The sequence below is a fragment of the Poecilia mexicana genome, unplaced genomic scaffold (assembly GCF_051168715.1).
Source record: "Poecilia mexicana isolate PSO_F unplaced genomic scaffold, ASM5116871v1 scaffold_6, whole genome shotgun sequence".
NCBI lineage: Eukaryota > Metazoa > Chordata > Actinopteri > Cyprinodontiformes > Poeciliidae > Poecilia > Poecilia mexicana.
In genome coordinates, this window is record NW_028263375.1 from 22260650 (window position 1) to 22281359 (window position 20710).

Sequence of the window (20710 nt, forward strand, 5' to 3'; positions counted from 1 at the left end):
TCAGGAACAATCGACTTAAAAAGAAACGGTAAAAATTTAAACTAGGCTGTTTGTGATGAAGGGTTTTGAATGACCTTCAAGATTTTGAGAAAATCTGGCTGCTCGGAAAGAGACTTTGAACTTTTCCCTAATATGGAATAAATTTGGGAAAGAAATCTTGTCTTAGGTGCCTGAGCTTTATTCTCAGACAAGCGGAGTAAAAACAAGAACTCGAAGAGCCTCTGTTCTTCTCTCGTCTCATCACAGAGGAAGATGTGAAAAAAACAAAAAAAAAAAATAAGAGAAAAAGAAAATAACTTTGTAACAGTGATTAATGACGCTATTCAGGCTGTGTGTGGTAGTCAAATTTGTATAAACGAGGCCATTTAATTCAAAAGATACAACAAAAACATACTTTTTATTGTTATTTTTTTTAAAAAGCACTGCAGCTGCAATCTTCGGAGTCGATGCAGGATGAAAACCGTTTAACCCTGAAGACCAGATCAGAACCCACGTTGTCTTCAATCGTCCTGGAGAGAAATGCAGATCAGCTTACGAGCAATAAATCCAGGCTCATGCAGAACTCCTATTAAAAAAATAACTAATAGGCAAATATGATTGTCTATTTGCATGCAGAAATACACACTATAGATTACTACTGTGGCAGCTGGTCTCTTCCTCTTTAAGCATTTATTTACCAAAGTCAGAAGTCATTAAGTGAGGCTCAAGTCATGAGTGAAGTACTTATCTTGCTAAACATTAAAATTCCTATTCCATTTTCCGGTCAATTAATCACAGAAATACGTCATACTAGCATTATTTTTATCTATTTCAAATAGTTTATTATTTATTACACTAAAATGTGATTAAAAGTTCAAAGTAAATGTAATTTTAAAAACAATTACATACAGAAATGTCAGATCTTTTGGAACTAAATGTAAATAAACGTTTTTCTAAATGCTAGATTAATCATAACAAGAAAAGCTAATGAGTCACATTTAATAAAAAAAACATGAACAAAACTAAAACAACAAACAAAAATTAAATTCAACAAATAATTAGATGTGGTTCTGACCCATTCGTCCTCCTCGGCTCCCTCCCCTGCCGCTCCAGGCCCCTGAGAGCTGCTGCCGTCTGTTTTGTTGGCCATTATCTTGTCGGTCCACGAGGCGCCGGCCTTTTCATCTCCAGCAAAGTTGCATTTGGTCACCGTCCCGCTGTCCACTTTGGCTAAAGAGACTGTGAGATAAGAAAGTCAGGAATGTGGTCCATGCTGCACGTGACGCACAGCAGAGGTTCAAAAAACAACAGAACCAATTATTTGAGTTCTTGATCATTACGTCTTTGGTTTTTAGGCTTGTAATGTGGTAAATTTACTGCACAGCTAAATAAGCTTTTTTTTTTTTTTAATTATGCGAGCCAACTAAATAATTAAAGCACACTGACAGATGAAAGGACTGTTTCCTCTGGTCTTCAGTCGGACTTCCTGTCCCGTTTCCAGCTCTGTTTTGTCCATCTCCGACTCTGGGTACCAAAAGGCCCAGCTCCCAGCAGGTCGGAGCTTGTCCGTGATTTTAACCAGCTCGGTTTTGTTGATCATCTGCAACAGCTGATCTTCAGTCAGGCGGTCGGACTCTCCTTTGGCTTCCACCTCTGCACAGACAAAAAAAAAGAAGCATGTTTAAATCAATTTAATTTAAAAAGGTGACGGAAAATAAAACAATTTTTCCCACAGTGTGAAAGTTTGTTTTTTTCTAATCTGATATGCAGTTCGCACCAAGATAATGGTGAGGACTGAAGATACACAAAAACTGTGGTCGTCACTCACTGTAGGAGGACATAAGGAAGCCTGTGTTGACCTTTCTGGTGTCGCTGAAGTTCGGCTCCACCTCCTTCCCACTGGCTTCGAATTTCCTCTGGTGGATGCGTCCGGGTTTGATGTACAGCACGTAGAAACGTACCTGACATTTTTTTTTATTTTTTTTTTTTAGAAGATATCAGGAGAGAAAACGAAGAGTAGTTTAATTTTCATCAGTCTTTGCTTTTAATTTTGGTTTTGTTTGGCTCTGGTATCTTCTGAATATATATGTTTTTATATCTTTATATCAATCAAATACACCCTTACAGTAGAGCTAACTCAGCTTTGCAAAGCTTGGATAAATTCCCTTATAAAGCTGTTTTTACAAATATGACAACAACTCAAACCTTTAGTTATGTCATATTTTTTTAGCAATTAGCTTTGGTTTCATATTTGCTGGTTTTATTCACATATATATCTTCTTTAACAAAACAAATGCTGCACTTCAAGAACACCTGCTGTGTTAATTAAATTAAACGAAAAATAATCCAACAAAACAGGAATCAAAATAAAGAATTAAAGAAAAATCAATCTAATATGCAAAAGTAAAAAACACAAAGACAAAATAAAAAATAAAAGCATCAAATAAAAAAATTAACAGAAATAAACATAAATGCATCAAATAACAAAAAAGACATACATCACAATCTAAAAATACATTTAAAACATGCCAACCTAAAATAAAACTAAGTTAACAAAGAATCAAATCAAATCAAAACACATTACACCACGCTAAATTAAAACAAAATAATCGAATTTTTAATTATTCTGTTGTAATTGATAATTTTATGAAAATAAATAAATTTGAACCACATGTAGCCAAAATTAATTAGCTGAAATAAAAGAAAATATAGTAAAATTATATAAATAAGTCTGGTACACCTTTTGTCCGTTGACATCACTGATTGAATGTCTGGAAACATCCATCAGTTTCCCCTCCAGAAGAATCCCAGGACCACTGAGAGACAGCAAAATATCAAGTTTGAATTGAATGAGTACAATTATTGTCAAACTGATCAGTTATTACATTTCAATCTTAAAATATGTTTGGTTTGTAAAGTACTGCATTAAAGGTTCTAGCATATTGATGCGGATATAAATTTGTTGATGTTTTTGTATTGTTGTATAGGTATCTCAACATTATCTCCTTTAGCACTTTGCAGATTACAGCCGAATTGTTTATTTTTTGGAGTTAAAGATTTTTAGGATATACATAAAAGCGTTCTGCTCTTAATGTTAAGAGCAATAGAAAAACTGTGATTTTACTATTGGGATTTGGTGAAACTGCACTTTGATGGATTTATTAGTTTGGAGCTCCTACCTTTCATACGAAGAAGGACACCACACACGGTCAAAACTCTCATTGTGCACCGGTTTGTTCTGTAAAGACGTGTTGTGATAGATTCTGCTCATTTTTTTTAAACGTAATCTCAAGTTTTTCTTCCTTCTCAGGGACTTTTTTCCTGTTTCCAAGCTTCCTGTTCCTACATGTAGCTGTGCTAGAGCGAGGTGCGCTCGTTTTTCACGCCTGCAGTGCCGCCAGATAAGTGCAAACCAAAGATCGAAACAAGAAAGGTACAACGGAGCATGACTGAATAACATGTTTTATTTAAGTGGATTTTAAATGCGTCATTTCATCATGCAGTCTTGTATGTGATATTTTCCAGGGCAAGTTTTATACCTCGTCACTATTTATAATGAAAAGTTATTAGAGAAACGGACATTGATGGATCCCAGGTACTCTTAATGTTATATAAATATGGGAACATAGGAAATGTTATATAGATCTGTAGTTTTTATTTAACATAAATTACAAAGAACAAAATAACAGACAGATCTATCTATCTATCTATCTATCTATCTATCTATCTATCTATCTATCTATCTATCTATCTATCTATCTATCTATCTATCTATCTATCATCTATCTATCTATCTATCTATCTATCTATCTATCTATCTATCTATCTATCTATCTATGTTCTATCTGATGATAGTTGAGTTGCCTCCATCAAAACAGGACTTTTAAGGTGAAAATAATTAAATATTCAGAAATACAAGAAGCATAAAGTAAGATATAGGGGGTAAAATTACCACAGAATGACCAGAAAAATGGAACAGGTGAACTCCAAAAAGCTAAAATGTTTTGCCTGTCTTGAGTAAGAAAGAAATTCTGAAACACAAAATCTGCACAGAGCATGCAGCTTTTTCTCATTTTCATATTTGAAAGCCCTTTCATGCACCCCTCGCACACAAGGAAAAGAACAGCTCCTGCTAGAGCGTGATGTTGTGCAATGAGCTAGGTTTGTGTTTTTACTCATTGATGGATGTTCTTCTGGCTCTTTTGGACCTGTTTTGCATCTGCTCTGGGGTTTCTATTCTAGGCTTCCTTGATGAAGCTTCCTTCCATTTCAAACTTTCTTTTAAACGTTGGGGCCTGCAGGGAGCTTTAAAATCCAGAATATCAGTGCAGACTGAAGAGCAACATCCTGTCCCTGAGAGCTCGCTGCTCAGGGAGTTATCTTCCCGGTTCACATCACAGAGCCGAGCAGAGGCCGTTATCGGGGGAGCGTTCGAGTTACAGGGGTTGACGGGGGTCAGGACAGCTGAACCAGTCTGTGGGCGGACAGAAACAGCTTTAAAAACATACAATGTTTTTTAATTCCATTTCTTGTTATTACAAACCACTCCCATCATTGTTCACAATCAGCTCATGCAATGTATACGTTTGGAAACAGAGGGGTTTTCTATACTCATCAGTGGATTCCATGATGATAAACTCCATCTGACTCTGACCGTTACTCATAATATTCCCAGTGATCTCAGTTCTTGTTCATTTGATCCTGGAAGAACCTTTAAGAAGCCAAGATAACCTATACATGTGCTTCTACTATAATCTCAATGTAGAGTTTAGCAAAACCTAACTTGAGTACATTTGTGCAATCTCTGGTGCTAAAGGCCATGGCTTCGTTATGAGTTATACTGTGTAGAATCCCATTTTAATTTGATCATATTATATTTGACGAGGTTAGAGAGAAATAAATCTTTGAGTTATTTTATTTTATTTATTTATTTATTTATATATTTTTTTTTTTGCACAACCCCTAGATTGGAGTCTCCTTTCTGCAAATCAACCCACCACAGGTTTCTATAAGGTTTATGTCTGGGGACTGAGATGGTCAATCTAATAAGGTTTCTAGCAACTAAACCATGTCCGTGTTGATGCAGACATCTGCTTTGGTTCACTGCTCTGTTGAAGAACCCAGAGGGGCCACCAGAGTGTCATTAAAAGACAAACTCCCTGAAAAACTTGATGTTTGACTCTTTAAAAAATGTCCAGTGTAATTTTGGTTCTGAAATAAAACTATTTATTTTAGGTCTTATTGCACAGGTTTTACCAGGGGTGTCAATAAGCTTGGGGGCAGGTTGTACTTGTAGAACACTGATTTTCCTACTTTAGTAATTGTGTACTTAATTTTTTTAACAGTTTTTTTTCCTTGTAAGTACATGATAAGAAACAACGTGCATTCTTTCACAATGGTCTGAGAGAAAAGGGGCAATTCACCTGCTCAGAAGCGTAGCGACCGAGTTGGATGTTGAGCCAGATGTTTCTTCTCTGACTCCACCCTCCTGGAGCCTCCACCTCATACAGACGCGCCCGATGTTCCTCGTGCTGCTGCAGGAACTTCCTGATCACTAAACACAGCGTTAAAAGAAAAAAAAAACTAATTAAATAAACTTTAACATTCTGCACAAGGCCCTAAAAACATTTAGTTTCATAATTTGTTGTTTTACTTTTTTCTTTAAAGTGTTTTTTATACACTCCTCCCTCAGTGGGTCAGGTTTTCCACTTGGATAACCAGACCATCTATTCTAGGGGTTTGCTGCCTTCTGACCTCATCACTCTGCAGAACTGTCCACACATGCAGGTTTAATTACATTAATAAGGCAGGGGTTTCTGGAAACTGCTACAAATGCATGCTGGATTACCCTAGGATCCATTAAACAGATGTGGGCAATTTTAGAAGCATGCATGACTGAGTCTGTTTTATCTGCAGATAAAAAGACGAACCAAGCAGGAGGTGGGATTCCAGGTCATTAAATTTACCATGTTTTGCTCTATGGAGGTGTTAAACAGGGGGTGCATTGAATCTCCCCCTGTGGCAAGAGTTGAAAGGAATAACAGTCAGAACTAATAAGTCTTTAACAAACAACTGTCCCCTCAGGACGTTTCACCTGGCAGGAAACAACTGGAGGTGAAAACATTAAATTGACTCAGCTCTCCACCTGGTCAGAGACAGGCCATTAAAGCTCCTGTCTTTGTGCTGCGAGCTGTTCACCATTAAGACGCAAAGCATAAAAAAGGCAGCCGCAGCCTGACCATCACTCCGAATAAGGGTGCCCATATGGGAAGCTTTATGTTACATCCAAGCCCAAATGTCACCGCACACAGTAAATGACAGACATCAAAAAGTGACGCATGAAGGGACAAAAAAATTAATCACTTTATTAACAAGTGATTAATTTTTGCCTTTTTGCCAACCCCCTGACTCCAAAGTGGTAACTTAAGTCACCAGCTGTTCCTCATTCATGGATAATCAACATGGTGAAGTAAAAGAAAAAAAAAAAAAAAAAAAAAAAGTTTGACATGAAAAGCATGCAAATAGAGCCAGATATCAAGTATAGAGTTTCCCCCAGTGACAATAGCATGTCAGAACATTTCCAAGTAAAGCTGAAAGTTATATAATATTATTCATTTCATTCATTTTGTCTGCCTAATACGCCAGCAAAACACAAAACATTCTTCCCCAACACAAAAAAAAAAAAATGCAAGGAAGGGGTTTAAATTTGAAATAAACATACTGACCTGCCACCATGCCGGACGACAAGGGAAAGCTGACTCCGAGGAACTCCTCTGAGGAGAAGGAGGAGCAGAAGTCGTGCAGGATCTGAAGGCCGAAGCCTCTCCTCCTGCATCGTCTCCTCACCAGCACAGTGTCCAGGACAGGCAGCAGGTAGCAGCGGCTGCTCCAGCTGTCACAAAGACTGCCTGAAACAGCACAGGAAAGACTTTTCATTGTCTTTTTGCTTGACCAAAGGATGTTTCACTTCAGAGGAGCATTTCAAGTTTGTAGGCGTTTTCCAGGAAAACAACAGTATTAAGGTTTAGATCGAGCATATTCATTTGGAAGTGGTTCGGTGAAGGTCCAGAATGAAATCTGACAACATTTGAAAATCGATTTCCACGTTTGCTCTGCATCCAGTCTGGCTAAGCTTGAGCTATTCTGCAAAAAAGAATAGTCAGAAGTTGTAGTCGCCGTTAAGTGCCAAGCTGGTAGAGGCATACTTTCAAAATCTTACAGTTTTATTTACAGCAGAAGTGGATTCAAAGTGTTGAATCAGAGAGACATGAGAGACATCATACAAATGCAGGACAAACATATCAGATTTCCGCCTGAAGAAACTACTGAAAATCATGAATCGCTTTCCGTCCAGCTGCGGCAGAGCACTGTATCTTTAAAACTTACATGTCTTCTATTTGAACATTTTAAACTTTAATGGAAACTGACTGATCTTCCCCACCTTTGTGTTTGATGGTGTAGAAGCCGACCGCCTGTCCGTCCTTCCACAGCACTTTGCAGGTTTCTGTGGGTGGATGCAGGGAGAAGGACACCTCTCCATGTGGCCGAGGCTTCTCCACCACCTGACTGAGCAGGAACACGATCAACCTCTCCATGATGGACTGCACCTGCGGACGACGTGCGCAGGTGCAGATAATACAGAGATGCTTCACTCACTGGACCTCAATCTATATTGCAAGTGACAAATGTGCAGGAAGTCCTACATGTGATGTTCTCTCAGATCCAGAAGAGATATTGTCTCACCAGATTCTAAAATTGTTTCACTTACTGGCTGCAAGCCACTTCTGGACTCACTGGAGGTCTGCAGCACGTCGTCCAACGGCCACCACTTCTTGTGCAAGTATAAAGCTAAGACTAGAAGGTAAAAACAGAGAGGTAGGAGTTGAGTCTGCGTCTGACATGGCGTTTTTGGTGAAACACCGTGTTTGGTTCCAAACCCTGTGTTTGATCATGCGGAGGATGAAGCGCCAGCACAGTGCAGGCAGGATGTTCGTCCTCAAACAGCTGGAGCTGTCTGATGTTGGCTGGTGTTACAGCAATCTACACGAAAAAAACGACAACAGTTTAAAAACAATGTGTAAGTGGTGTTGCATTTTGTAACAGCAGCAGAAGAGATGAAGCCCTGTCTATTATTTGTCTTTATATATTTATATTCTGCTGCAGCTCCTCTGGCTTTTCTGACAGTTTGGATTCCTTGAGGCATGGATCCAGCATTCAGATCAGCTGACAGATCAGCTTTGCAGGACGGAGCTCGGTCATGCAACGTTTGAAACTTCCCCTTGATTTGAGATCCAGACTGTTTTCAAGTTATTTCATGGAACTGGTTTGGCTTTACTGCAGAGAAGTTGGAAGGCTCTGTGCATGGTGGACAGAATATTTTTTTTCTCCCCAAAAATGACTTCATTATAAACAATCCCTTTTTGTACTGTTGGAAACGAGATCCACCTGTGCATTAGGGATAAAGGCTCCCATCTGGAGCTCCTCTAGTTTCTGTTACTTTGGTTTTTCAACGTGTTAAATCCCATTTCCTTCAGCTGGAATTGTAGAGTTCACAATAGTAGTTTACTCTGGCTTTCTAGCTGGTCCAGGGTTTTACCATGTTTCACTTTTATAATCCTGGACATTTTGTTTGTCCTTCATATACATTTTAGACCTTTTAACCTTTTGTCACAGTCTGAGCGAACTTCTCGAAGGGGTTTTTGTAACAGTTTCAATTGTTTCAACCGACTGTTTTCTTGTCGCTGTCATGATTTATGTCAATCAGTCAGATGTAGCAGTCTACAAGTATTTCAGTCTAACAATGATTTTTAAAAAAACTTAGTTTAATATCATTAATAATAACATTATTGTTATTATGCTGTGGTTTGAAAAGGAAAAAAATGTCATTGTCAGTCTTGTTGCTTTTAGATTTAAAACCGTTTGAATGTAAAAATTAATAATAACAATTATTCAAAATGTCATATATTTTTTATTGCTGATCATTTTTCATTATTGTTTCTTTGGTGTGTTTTTTTTTTCTTTTCTCACTCACTTACCTTCAAATATTTGACAGTAACAAGTCCCAACGTTATAAAAGTAGGTAATTAATATATAATAAATGTGTACATGGAATCAAAACAGTTACATTTATATAAATGTAAAAAAAAAAATGCAGTTAATGGCAAGAATAAGAAAGCGTTATCCAACCTCTTTTGACGTCAGTAATGACCGAAACCACTCATTGCAGGAATGTGTTGCGTTCAGTGAAGCTAGGTAATTTTCAGATGCGGATGTCAGCTCGGTGTCGTCCACAGCTGGCAGGTCGACAGGATACATTGCCCTTCCAGAGGAGAAATAGGAAAGTCTCAGGTGTAGTGACACCAAAACTAATGTTTAACCTGTCATAATACTTTGGGTTTTTACGGGTTTCAAACTTTGTTAAGTCAATAATTATGATATAATTTTTGCGCTTCATGATGTTTCTTACAAAAGTTTGTGATTTCGAGGCATTTTCTACAGGAAACAGCGGTGCGTCTGATAATAGCGATGACAGTGAAAACAGCACGTCACGACGTCATAACAGATGTCTTCAGCCAAAGACAGCGAATATTTATCAAATATTCTGTAAACTTTACAATGGCATGAAAATGTGTCAGCACTACCTGTGCAGTCTTGTGGTAAGCCTAAACTTTGATCCCACTTTTGCGTCAATCATCAGCGCCATCTACCGACAAAAAAAACTAAGTTTCTCTTTTGGTGACGACAAGAACATAAAGGGAATCTTCGAAATAAAAGCAAATACTTTGCGCTTATTAGTTTTTTCATTAGCAAAAAATAAAATATAAAAAAATAAAATAAAACATAAACAAATAAAAAGGGGTCAATTCTATTCACTACGAATTTACTCTCATTAAAAAAAAACGTGCAATTGAATTTTATTGTTTTTTATTTTATTTTATTTTTTTTAAAACAACGTTTTCTGCATACACTTTTTCCAGGATGGTTTTCTCGAGATTAACTCTTTACCTCAGGAAAACGACCGGGAAAAAGTATATGCTTAAAACGTCCGCTCTAGGCTTCCGTAACGATTACTGTACATATATTTGCACATGGAAAACACACTATAAGAACATGGATTATGAATCTAAACATGTTTTGCTTTAATTAATTGTGCAGTATTATTTAAAAATATAAAATATAAACAGCAGTCAAGACGGCGCTCAAGGTCTGATTGTGTTTATTTTATTTTGAAAAAACAAAAATAACGGAAGCTCTTCTGTGTGATGTTTATTATTATGAACTTAACGAGTCAGGAACCGTGTTCACAGGTAAACAATGTGGCTTAATTTGACACCGAGCCGCAGGCTGCTTTCCCTCCGGTGGAGTCTCATTCAGTATCGCAACATAACATTAGAAAACACCACCAGGGTGAGTTGTATCTTTTTTTTAAATTTATTTATTTCTTTAGCCTTGTCTCAGAAGGTCGTTTGCAAAGTGAAACCAGGGGGAATTAAAGGTTACTACTCAAAGTCGGGGCAATATTATGCATTCAAATGTGAAATAATAATTATTTAACGTAGTATGCATTTGTTTTTAGTGTATAAGTGTAGAAAAACACCATAATACATTCGCTCCATTTGCGCATTGTTTCTTTATTATTTTTTGCTTTTATTTTTAGAATCTGTTATTCTGGAATAGTAGACAGCTTATTTGTTTTTGTCGTAACCTAACACTTTTCCCCTGCAAACTATCACACCCGGTCCGCCATTGTAATCGGGTTAAATATTAAGCACGTGACGTTGGCATTGCATCAAATCATTGATGGTTCGGTGACGCAAGAGTAGTTTATCCCCAGCTTCGCTAATGTCCGTAAATAATCTTCATTGGTAGCAAAGTGAAATATATAGTTAAATGTCAGACACAACACTGACCAGTTAAAGAAAATGTTTAAAAAACTGATATGGACCTGTTGAGTGAAAACTATTGTGTCATTTGTTCAGAAAGCTGCTGTAGACAAGGTTATCTCTGCATTTAGAAGTATATGTGGAAAGGACAACGTCTCTCTGGGCGAAGCCATCAGAGAACAACATGGCAAAGACGAGTCTGTGCACAGGTCAGAAGTTCTCTGTTTACTACGAGCACTGCTGTAGAAACATAAATAAAAATCGTGTGTTCTTTTCTGTGAACGGTGGAGGGTGACCTGAATCATGCGTTGCTTCTGTGCAGATGTCGGCCCCCAGATGTGGTTGTGTTCCCGCGCTGTGTGGAGGAGGTCAGTGCTCTAGCAAAAGTCTGTCATGACCACAACCTTCCCATCATCCCATTTGGCACTGGGACGGGCTTGGAGGGAGGGGTTGGTGCGGTGAAGGTGAGAGCCTGTGTCAATATTTGTTCCATGAATGCATCTCTGACAAAAAAAAAAAAAGTTTGTGTTTCCAGGAGTATGTCCAATTGGGCTTTGGTTTTAATCTTTAAATGCAAAACTGTTTCGAAAACAAAAAATCCAACATATGTGTTCTTAGGTGGAAAAAAAAATCTGAAAAATATTTATTTTATGCGTCTCTGTGATTCTTTTTTCAGGGTGGTGTTTGCTTCAGTTTGAGGAACATGGATCAGATCTTAGACCTTCACCCAGAGGACTTTGATGTGACCGTTGAGCCTGGTGTGACCCGGAAAGCTCTTAACGCCTACCTACGGGACACAGGCCTATGGTTCCCTGTGGGTCAGTCACACAGTCTCCAGTTTATACTCCATGAATCACAGTTTACAGATTAAATGCTAACTTCTGTGCGGTTGTTTCTGTGCAGTTAGTGGATTATTGTGAAGCTCTTAGCAATATTAAAGTATAATTGTGATGGGAAACAGCAGCTTTAGATTTTTGTTGTGCATTTAAGTTTTTATTACCCTTTTTTATCATGGCTTGATATTTGTTTGACTAATTAATGACATGGTGGAGTCTATTGTTTGATATATTTGCCGTAGGATTTAAATCTCTTCAGAACCTGGTAAAGTTCAGGTGCCTGTGTAATAAATAATCTTGTCGCTGGCAATCTGGCAAATTAGCTGTCTTCTTGGACGTTGGTTTTAGATCCTGGAGCTGATGCTTCCCTCTGCGGCATGGCTGCCACCAGTGCTTCGGGAACAAACGCTGTGCGTTATGGCACTATGAGAGAAAACGTCATGAACCTGGAGGTGGTTTTGTCTAATGGAACGGTCATACATACAGCCGGGAAAGGCAGGCGTCCCAGGTACAACGTCGACCATCACATACACCCTGTAGCCTTGCTTGTTGTAGTTTCATCATCTTATTATTTTGTTTTCAGGAAAACTTCTGCAGGATACAACTTGACAAACCTGTTTGTGGGCTCAGAGGGCACTTTGGGTATCATTACCAAGACTACGTTACGGCTATACGGCGTCCCAGAGGCCATGGTGTCGGCTGTCTGCTCTTTTCCCTCTGTCCAGGCCGCTGTAGACAGCACCGTGCAGATCCTGCAGACTGGAGTCCCTATTGCTCGTATTGGTACGGACAAGTCAAACATCTTCTACTTGTTAAAAGTTGACATCTACGAAATATAAAGCAACTTCAATAAATTAGCAACATGTAGAATGTCACATTTGTATTCCTCTTCCCTCTCTATTTCCATTGTGTGTTTTTTGCTTTCAGAGTTTCTGGATGATGTCATGATTGATGCGTGCAACAAGTTCAGCTCTCTGTCCTACCCCGTCACCCCAACTCTGTTCCTGGAGTTCCACGGGTCAGAACGCAGCCTGGAAGAACAAGTCAGCACGGCTGGTGTGTGAGAGAGAGTGGTGAACGGGAACAATTTCTCTGACATTTGCTGTTAGCTTCAAGACTCTTTCTCCTTCAAACGTGTTACACAGATCGGCTGTTGTGATTGTAAAGCTAAGACTACTTATTTTTTGATATTTGGGCAACAAACGAATAGAACCCAGCTAATGGAAATTACTTAAGAATCAAGAGTCACACTGGAAAGTAAAACACTTACAGTCTCCGTGTTTGTTTCTCCAGAGGAGATTACACAGAGTAATGAAGGTTCAGACTTTCAGTGGGCTCGAGACGCCGAAACAAGGAACCGTCTGTGGAAAGCTCGCCATGACGCCTGGTACGCTGCCCAGGCACTGAGACCGGGCTGCAAGGTAAAACTAATCAGGACATTGAAACACGCAACATTACACCTGCGAAAGTCAACCATATCAAGACGTGATGCATTTCTGACTATACCAAATCTTAGATCAATTTATAACCGATGGCCTCAAATATTAACAGTATAATCATATTGTTACAAATCATTGTCATTGTCATAGTATGGCCCTTGCTTTTTCAGTGTACTCAGTTTTTTTTTTTCCATCAAGTAAGATGGAGGCTAGTTACATATTGTAGTAGTGTATTTTTATCTACCTTTGTGTGGAAGAGCGGTCAAAGGACATACAATTAAGACCTATATTAAACTTTTTTTACTTAATATATGAAGGGTAACCCTAACCCTTTTTTTGCAGAGTAACCCTGGTGTCTTGTTGACTGCTAATGTTCTTGCACATTATTTATCCAAATCTGAAGCAAACTGCTGCCTTTTGGGGCATTTATGCATCTCCCTCTACTAATGGTTTAAATTTTAAAGATTTCAACAGACGGCTGCTTAGAGCCATTCCGATACGGTGACCTTATCTTTCTTGTATATGTGTGTGTGATTTGTGAAGGCCTACTCCACAGACGTGTGTGTCCCTCTGTCGCGACTTCCTCAGATTATCGTGGAGACAAAGAAGGACCTGCTTGAGAGCCGGCTGACAGGTGAGAGAAAGACAAGAACTTCTGGTGTTTTAGAGGTTTTTAGCAAAGCAAACCTCTAAGTGCATTCAACCTAGTTCAGTTTTATCACTTAACAAACCAACAGTGTACATACAACACAATTGTTGACTGTGTGTTCTATGACTTTGTATTTTTTTGTTTGTTTTTATGATGTAAAGTACTTTGAACTGCCTTGTTGCTGAAATGTGCTATAAAAATAAACTGGATTGATTGATTAGCAAATGCAAGTAAAATAAAATGAACACACATAAAACATCCAATGGGCGTTTTCTGCTTAATGGATACAAGCCCATTTTGTTTCAGGTCCTATTGCAGGTCATGTTGGTGACGGTAACTTCCACTGTCTGATGGTTGTGGATCCAAATGATCCAGACGAGCTGCACCAGGTCCATCTGTTCACAGAGAGGCTGGCCAGGTAACATTTCTCTGAGGGCTGAACCAAACCTGAACCAATGCCTGCAACCTGTGACTGTCTGACTTTCTGTCTGTGTTTCCTCTCTGTGTCATTGACATGCAAAAATCTAATTTTCTCTTCGTTCTTCTGCAGGCGAGCATTGGCCATGGACGGCACGTGTACAGGAGAGCACGGTGTGGGTTTAGGAAAGAGAGCGCTGCTGTGTGAGGAGGTGGGACCTCTGGCCATTCAGGTCATGCAGGGACTCAAGGACAGTCTGGACCCAGGGAACCTGATGAATCCTGGGAAAATCCTCCAAAGAGGAGAGTTATAAACTGAAGTTCTCTCCAGAGGGTGAGAGTATGGCATAAGATTGGAGTAAAAAAAAATCATTAGGTTGTCTGTGTAGGTGTGCACCAGAATTCATTGAAGAAAATTTCAAGATGCATCACCACTGTACTTTCTGTTGGATGCCAGGGCACCTGGAAGACAGAAGAATACAAAAAGTGTAGCTGCTGTTTTTGTTTTTAATTACTTGAAATGATAAAAATGTGACATCAAATAATGAGATTGTATTACTGTGGCTGAGGAAATCCAGTTAAAGCCTTATCAATGAATGTTTGTAATATGTTATTATGTTTTATTTCATTTTTAAAAGTGTTTTTAAAATGCTACAACAGAATTAGTTTGGTCTCACCAAAGCTTGAGGTTTCCGCAATGTTTTTATTTTTGCTGACTATAAATTTTATGTAGTAATTTTATCCTTTGAATTATGTTTGTAACTAGGAAACAAAAGTAAACCCAAATATTAAATCTATAATTTTTAAAACAATATGAGGTCAATGCTTGTTTTTAAATGACAGTGAAGTGATTCTTCTTATTCACTGATTAACTAGAAGATAATAAATACTTTTGATTAGAATTTTCTCAAGAATGGCATCAAAAAGTGACTATTTCATTCAGTAATTCCCAAACGCACATATGTGGTGTGAGTTATTTCTGTTAATTTTGGTGATTATGGGTTACAGCCCTACCTCTAGCTATAGACTTTGACAAAACAAAACTAATCTCTCCATTATTGAGGCAGAATTTAATAGTCAAGATGTGAATATTTTGATTTGTTAATCACTAACAACAGAGATGCTGGAGTAAACACCAGTAAGTCTGTGTTAATGCAGAAACCCAGGAAAAGCTTTAGCTCAGAATGGTCCACTTTCTGGAAGTCTGAATCCAAACCCAAGTGAAGCGTTTGTTGACACTGCAGTACTCGATTTCACCAACTGGTGTCAGCATTTCTTTCATTTGTGACAAATTCCATCAGTCCATCAGAAGACAGACTAATAACAGCTTATTCTTGCTGCTGTGCTTACTAACTGGTTGGGTCAGCTGCTAAGTGGAGATTCGGAATGACACAGTTTTCCTAAGACAAACAGTTTGAGCTTATTTGGGCTGCTATAAAAAAAAAATTTGAAGAATATTGAATTTGTCTCTCAGTTTATAGACAGTTTGTTTTTATTGCTGATATTGATTTGTAAAAGCTCTCAGCTGCCGTGCATACAGACACAGATCACTGAATGACTTATCTTGAAGAAGCTCTGGAGTATAAATGTCTGTCTTATAGATGCAAAGTGCCTCTAAATGACCATAAAGTGGCACAAACTTATCCAAAATGGACCCATGAGAAATAAATCACACAGAATCAGCAACAGAGAGGATCAACTGTAGACACTCAATATCTCAAGCGGTTTAGAAACTCAGCTAGAAAATGCATTAAATCTTTGATAGAATATGGCAGGGCTGCACAGTGCCATACTAGCACTGTGGTTTTGCTTTTAAATCCTGGGTTTAAATCCCAGTCTCAGGAGTTTGCATGTTCTCCCCGTGCTTGCCTGGGTTCTGTCCAGGTACTCCGGCTTCCTCCCACAGTCCAGAAACATGAGTGAAAGGTGAATTGGTCTCTCTAAATTGCACTTACGTAGGAGTGTTTGTGTGCATGGTTGTTTGTCCTGTTTTCTCTGTTTTGTCCTGTGACGGACTGGCGAGCTACATCAACTTTTGGAAGGCTGGCGTGATTGGCCAATATGAATTAAGGAGATCTGAAAATATATATTGGTGGCTCGCTGGATGTAGCAGAAAGAGATAGACGGTTTTTACTGGATAGTCAAAGTTAGAGTGATGTTCTCTCTTTTCCATACACCACCTCTCTCACTGTAACAGTAGTTTCAAGGTACGCATCTTTAACCCACCCATGCCTCATTGGTTCGAATGTTCACCTTTAGCTTTATGTATTGCGTCCAAGTAGCCAGACTTTTATGTTTTGTTTTAAATAAGCATTGATCACAAGTTTTCTGAGGCTAAATAAAGGACTTTCAAAGTATTACTTTGGACTTGGACCACCCATCCTTGTGCCAGAGCTTTGCAGCATACTTTCTGTGCAGCATGGGGTTTAAAAATGAGGAAAGTGGAGGGCAAAGGAAGAAGTGCTGTGGAAAACAACTACGCCAAGCAGATGAACAGTATCTGATTTGCTTAAGTAACAGCGAAAATGCAGCAAGGCTGCTTTTCAGTATGCAAAGGTTTAATCAAGCAGCTCCAGAAGAACAGCTTTTTCGGAGCTAGAATTCTGTTTTCTCTCTAACTATGTTATATTTTATGTTTTTTGCACAAGAAGTAAAAACAAATTGAGGCCTTGGTAGATTCTGGTAACAAAGTGCCTGAAGACACAACGTTGGTTCAATACTTAAGGGTTAGGAGCCTTTTTATATCTGAATAATTTATGTGTTGGAAAAAGGTGGATTAAACAAACAAGGAAACATTCCTCTGTAAATGGTCAGGGATTGAAAGAAAACCTAAGAGTGACCTACTGGAAGCCCGAGAAAGCAGGTAATACGTTCAAAAGATTACAAGAATGTAACAGAGGGATGATTTCTACACAACAAAGTTGCTTTCTTTCTCTGGATGAATTTACATTATTTATTTTCTGTCAGGCTCTTAAATTTACATGGGACCCTCTTGAGCGGATTGTGTTTGGTTTATTTGAGTCTGCGAGTGTGATTACATGCCTGAGCAGCAGAGAGTAGACCATTTATAGGCCTGCTGTCATTACGGCAGGACAGATTAACACCTTCTGCATGACAGTAAGGACTTTACAATAGCTTACCTTATTGGGGAGAAAGACCAAGACAACTGCAAGAGACCTGCACGTGGTAAAACACTCAACCAAACATAGAAACAAGAAGACAAACAAAACCTGCCAGCTGGAAAATTAAGTAGGGTTAGGAAAAGAAAAAATGAAAAAGAAAAAACACAAGCAGCCACAAACATCTGTGTATTTTATTTGCATTGACTAGACCAGCTGTACTGAAGCAGCTTCCAGCAGGACACAAACCCAAACATACAACCAGAGTTGCACTTGAATGGTTCATACCAGTGTAGTTTCAGCATCTGGATTGGCCCAGTCCAAGTCCCAATCTAAATTAATTCAAGAATCTTTAGTGAGGCCTGAACATTTATGTTCACAGACACTGTCCGTTTTGCAGCCTTGTGGACAGTAAAAGTACCAGAACGGATGTCAGCCTGTTAAGTTTATTAGTTTAAAATGAAACCCCACACATAAATGCTTGGGAAAGAGAAACTCGGAATTTGCAAAACAATAAGACTCAGGAACTGACTGAATTTTAACTGGGTCATTCCACACACTTTGATTCAGATCATTCCACTAGATGGTTGGTTCTTTGTTGCTCTGCTGGAAGTTAAATCGCCATTGCGGGCTCAAGTCTTTTGAGTCCAAAAGGAGATTGGCCGGTGTTTAGAATGACTCTGCCACCACATTTTGACTGCATTTGAGATGCTTTGGCATGACTTCAATTATGCCATTCATGCAGGAAAGCCCTCCAGTGTGGCCATAATAAAACAATTCTGCAGAGAAGAGTGGGCCCCATCACACTGAAGTAAAAGACGTATGGCAGTCCCTGCTGCCAGGAAAGGCACAACCTGTTAAGAGATGGGGGGATTAGATAGTCCTCCCATCCCATTTACTTCATGACATGAACATTTAAGTCTGGCAAAAAGCAAAAAAGAGGATAGATATTAAACAAAAGACAAATAAAAGTTCTTATTGGGATTTTGTTATTGATAAACGACCAATAACAAAATAGATTTTTTTTATTTTCATGGGGCCTCATTCGTCCATCCCTTTGAGAACTGTGGCTCTTAAGAATCAGCCCTCAGAACTTGTTGACTTAGCAGGAAGCTGTTTCAATTGGGGAAGTAGGTAATAAAAGCAAATCGCACATCTTATCACACTTTCTTCTTCCAAAGACTGGTGCACAAGAACGTAGTCCAGTTCACCTTCAGGTGCCTGCCGGCCTCACCGCACCTGTCGCAGGTTATCCTGAAATGCCCCCTGTCTGATCCAGCAGATCAGACCCCCCACACGTAGAGAAATCCAGGCCAATCCCATGTCGAGGAATTAAAACAAAGTGTTGCTGCGCCGTCTCCCGTCTGTCTGTGTTTATGATCCGAGCTTGCGCACTGAGCGCGTCCATTGTCTGGCCAGGAGCAGCAGCAGCAGCAGCAGCGGCGGCGAGGAGCGGAGAGGAGCGCCCGATCTGAGCGCAGGGGAGCGGCTTCACTGTGACCCCGATCTCCGGGGAGGGGGGCAGGAGGAGGAGAAGACGTGTCCTCTGGTTGGAGCTCACCGGACCGGACCAGCGCTCGGTGACGACGTCATTTATTTCCAAGACAGACCGTCTTTTATTTTTTTCTGGCGGTCAGACAGACAGCAACAGTTGTCACGATGTCTGAGATCAGATGAGTGGAGAGCGGCGGAGTAAAGACTGCGGCGCTCCTGTGATCCGGACCGGCCGGGGTGATTCAGCCGTCTGAAGCAGCTGGGACAGCGCGGGGGAGCGGCGTGCATCTGTTTAACCTTGCAGGGATTTGGTTCGGCTCGGCAGACCCCCCCCCCCCCTCCGGTTGTGTCGAGGTTATCTATTTTAATTATAATATATTAATTTGTCTGAGGGTGAGGTGAATCCAGACGTCAGGGCTGGCTCATGTTCCGCTCGGCAGGGAAACGGGCTGTTGCGTCTGCAGAGAGTCAGAGCTGACGAGTCTGCTGAGACACACGGACAGACAGACAGGCAGGCAGGCCGAGAGACCGACAGGAACGAGGGGAGAGAAGGGGGGGCACAGCCTGTTTGGGCTTTCTCGACCCCTTTACGGATCGAGCCACCCAGAACCCCCACCCATTTCTCTCCCGCTTTGGATGGGGGGGAAGCAGAGCACGGCAGGGCGGCCCCGGGGTGCTTTTCCCGGCGTCTCTTCGGATGACAGCGCGGTGCCACCCTCGGCCCACTTTGGTCACTACCGGCCGAGCGGCACCATGGGCCTGCGGAGCCGCTCGGTGAGCTCCGTGGCCGGGATGGGCATCGAACACAGTCCCGCCGTGCCCTTCGGCTTCTACACCCCAAGAGGGACGGACTCGGACCGAGCCGGAGGAGGGTCTGGGGGCACTACGGCGGCCCCCCACGGAACTGGCTACCAGGACTCTGGGGGCGGCGGGCATCACACGGACGGGGTGCTCTATTTGGGGTCCCGGGGGTCGCTGGCTGACACCTTACCCCTGCACATTGCACCCCGCTGGTTCAGCGCGCACAGTGGTAAGATCTGCCGCACAAACACACCTCTATTCACGCAGACACACAAACCCAGCTGGATTGATTACAAGGGTGCCTCCAAAAAGTTTTGAAAGGGGTGCCTCGATGGGGGGTCGCACATAATCTTTGGATGGCACGCAAACAATGATCGCTATAATAGAATTGTTAGAGTTGCCACAATGTTGTATTTATAAATAGCAAAATAATTAAAAACTGGGGGAAAGTAAGAATTGCAGCCTTCAGGTTTAGGGGATAGGAATTAGTATTTTTTAAATAAAAAGGAGGGGGAAAAAGCGACATAGGCAGTAATAGATTAAGAATAAATAAAGACTTGTTTATATTTGACCTATATTTGTAAAAAAAAAAAAAAAAAAAAATATATATATATATATATATATATATATATATATATATATATATATATATATATATATATATATATATATATATATATATATAAATCTATATAAAAAAACATGTATATGAACTATCGGTCATGTGGCCATTCCTGCTACAACCTATTTCAAGCAGAAGTTATGTACTGCATAATGTGTTAAAATGGATGGTTAGATACGGGTCATTTAAGAATATTGGAGTTGCTCATCAAAAAGGAACGCAATTTTATTATATTATCACAAACTAAAATATAACTCAGACATAAACAAATCTGCATTTAAAATGCAAATTACTTGATCACACCATGGACTCTCTTGACCCCCCTTGACCTCCAGCTCCCCTCCTTGGAGGCGCCAGATGCTTCTAAGCACCCAAACTTTACCTGCTGCGAAATAACACTAATGCGGTGCCATTAATATTCACTGCATTAAAGGAAAGTTGAGGCACTGAAACATCTGCTTCTTCTTGCAT

General features: G+C 39.9%; 4 protein-coding genes across 7 annotated transcripts in view; 2 read left to right on the plus strand and 2 right to left on the minus strand.

The window, feature by feature from the left end:
* Positions 1–333: 333 nt before the first annotated feature.
* Positions 334–3349, minus strand: arpin (actin related protein 2/3 complex inhibitor). The gene is made up of 6 exons (XM_088006414.1): positions 3159–3349; positions 2720–2795; positions 1808–1940; positions 1426–1632; positions 1055–1218; positions 334–509 (listed from the first exon to the last, which is right to left on the minus strand). The coding sequence occupies exons 1-6, from the start codon at positions 3248–3250 to the stop codon at positions 501–503; spliced, it is 681 nt and encodes a 226-aa protein (XP_087862540.1). The 5' UTR covers positions 3251–3349; the 3' UTR covers positions 334–500.
* Positions 3350–3425: 76 nt separating this feature from the next.
* Positions 3426–9839, minus strand: fam169b (family with sequence similarity 169 member B). Of its 2 annotated transcripts, none has more exons than XM_015010529.2 (8): positions 9621–9839; positions 9166–9298; positions 7917–8019; positions 7748–7833; positions 7421–7586; positions 6705–6887; positions 5403–5533; positions 3426–4453 (listed from the first exon to the last, which is right to left on the minus strand). In XM_015010529.2, exons 1-8 carry the CDS (start codon positions 9680–9682, stop codon positions 4151–4153), a joined length of 1167 nt encoding a protein of 388 aa, XP_014866015.2. In that variant the 5' UTR covers positions 9683–9839; the 3' UTR covers positions 3426–4150. The 2 variants fall into 2 exon arrangements, with proteins under 2 accessions (XP_014866015.2, XP_014866016.2); XM_015010530.2 differs by lacking the exon at positions 9621–9839 and adding an exon at positions 9446–9579.
* Positions 9248–15015, plus strand: ldhd (lactate dehydrogenase D). 3 transcript variants are annotated; one of them, XM_015010527.2, is made up of 11 exons: positions 9248–9327; positions 10287–10386; positions 10959–11071; positions 11185–11326; positions 11539–11680; positions 12047–12481; positions 12626–12754; positions 12992–13119; positions 13681–13771; positions 14093–14204; positions 14337–15015. In XM_015010527.2, exons 2-11 carry the CDS (start codon positions 10294–10296, stop codon positions 14515–14517), a joined length of 1566 nt encoding a protein of 521 aa, XP_014866013.2. In that variant the 5' UTR covers positions 9248–9327; positions 10287–10293; the 3' UTR covers positions 14518–15015. The 3 variants fall into 3 exon arrangements, with proteins under 3 accessions (XP_014866013.2, XP_087862538.1, XP_014866014.2); XM_088006412.1 differs by lacking the exon at positions 9248–9327 and adding an exon at positions 9503–9635; XM_015010528.2 differs by lacking the exon at positions 9248–9327 and having other exon boundaries at positions 9837–10386; positions 12047–12206; positions 12282–12481.
* Positions 15016–18396: 3381 nt separating this feature from the next.
* Positions 18397–20710, plus strand: part of znrf1 (zinc and ring finger 1) — a 43925-nt gene continuing 41611 nt past the window's right edge. Inside the window, exon 1 of the mRNA XM_015010523.2 lies at positions 18397–19846. Within this exon, the coding sequence (XP_014866009.1) occupies positions 19453–19846 (394 nt within the window). The 5' untranslated portion in view covers positions 18397–19452. The remainder of the gene's footprint in view (positions 19847–20710) is intronic.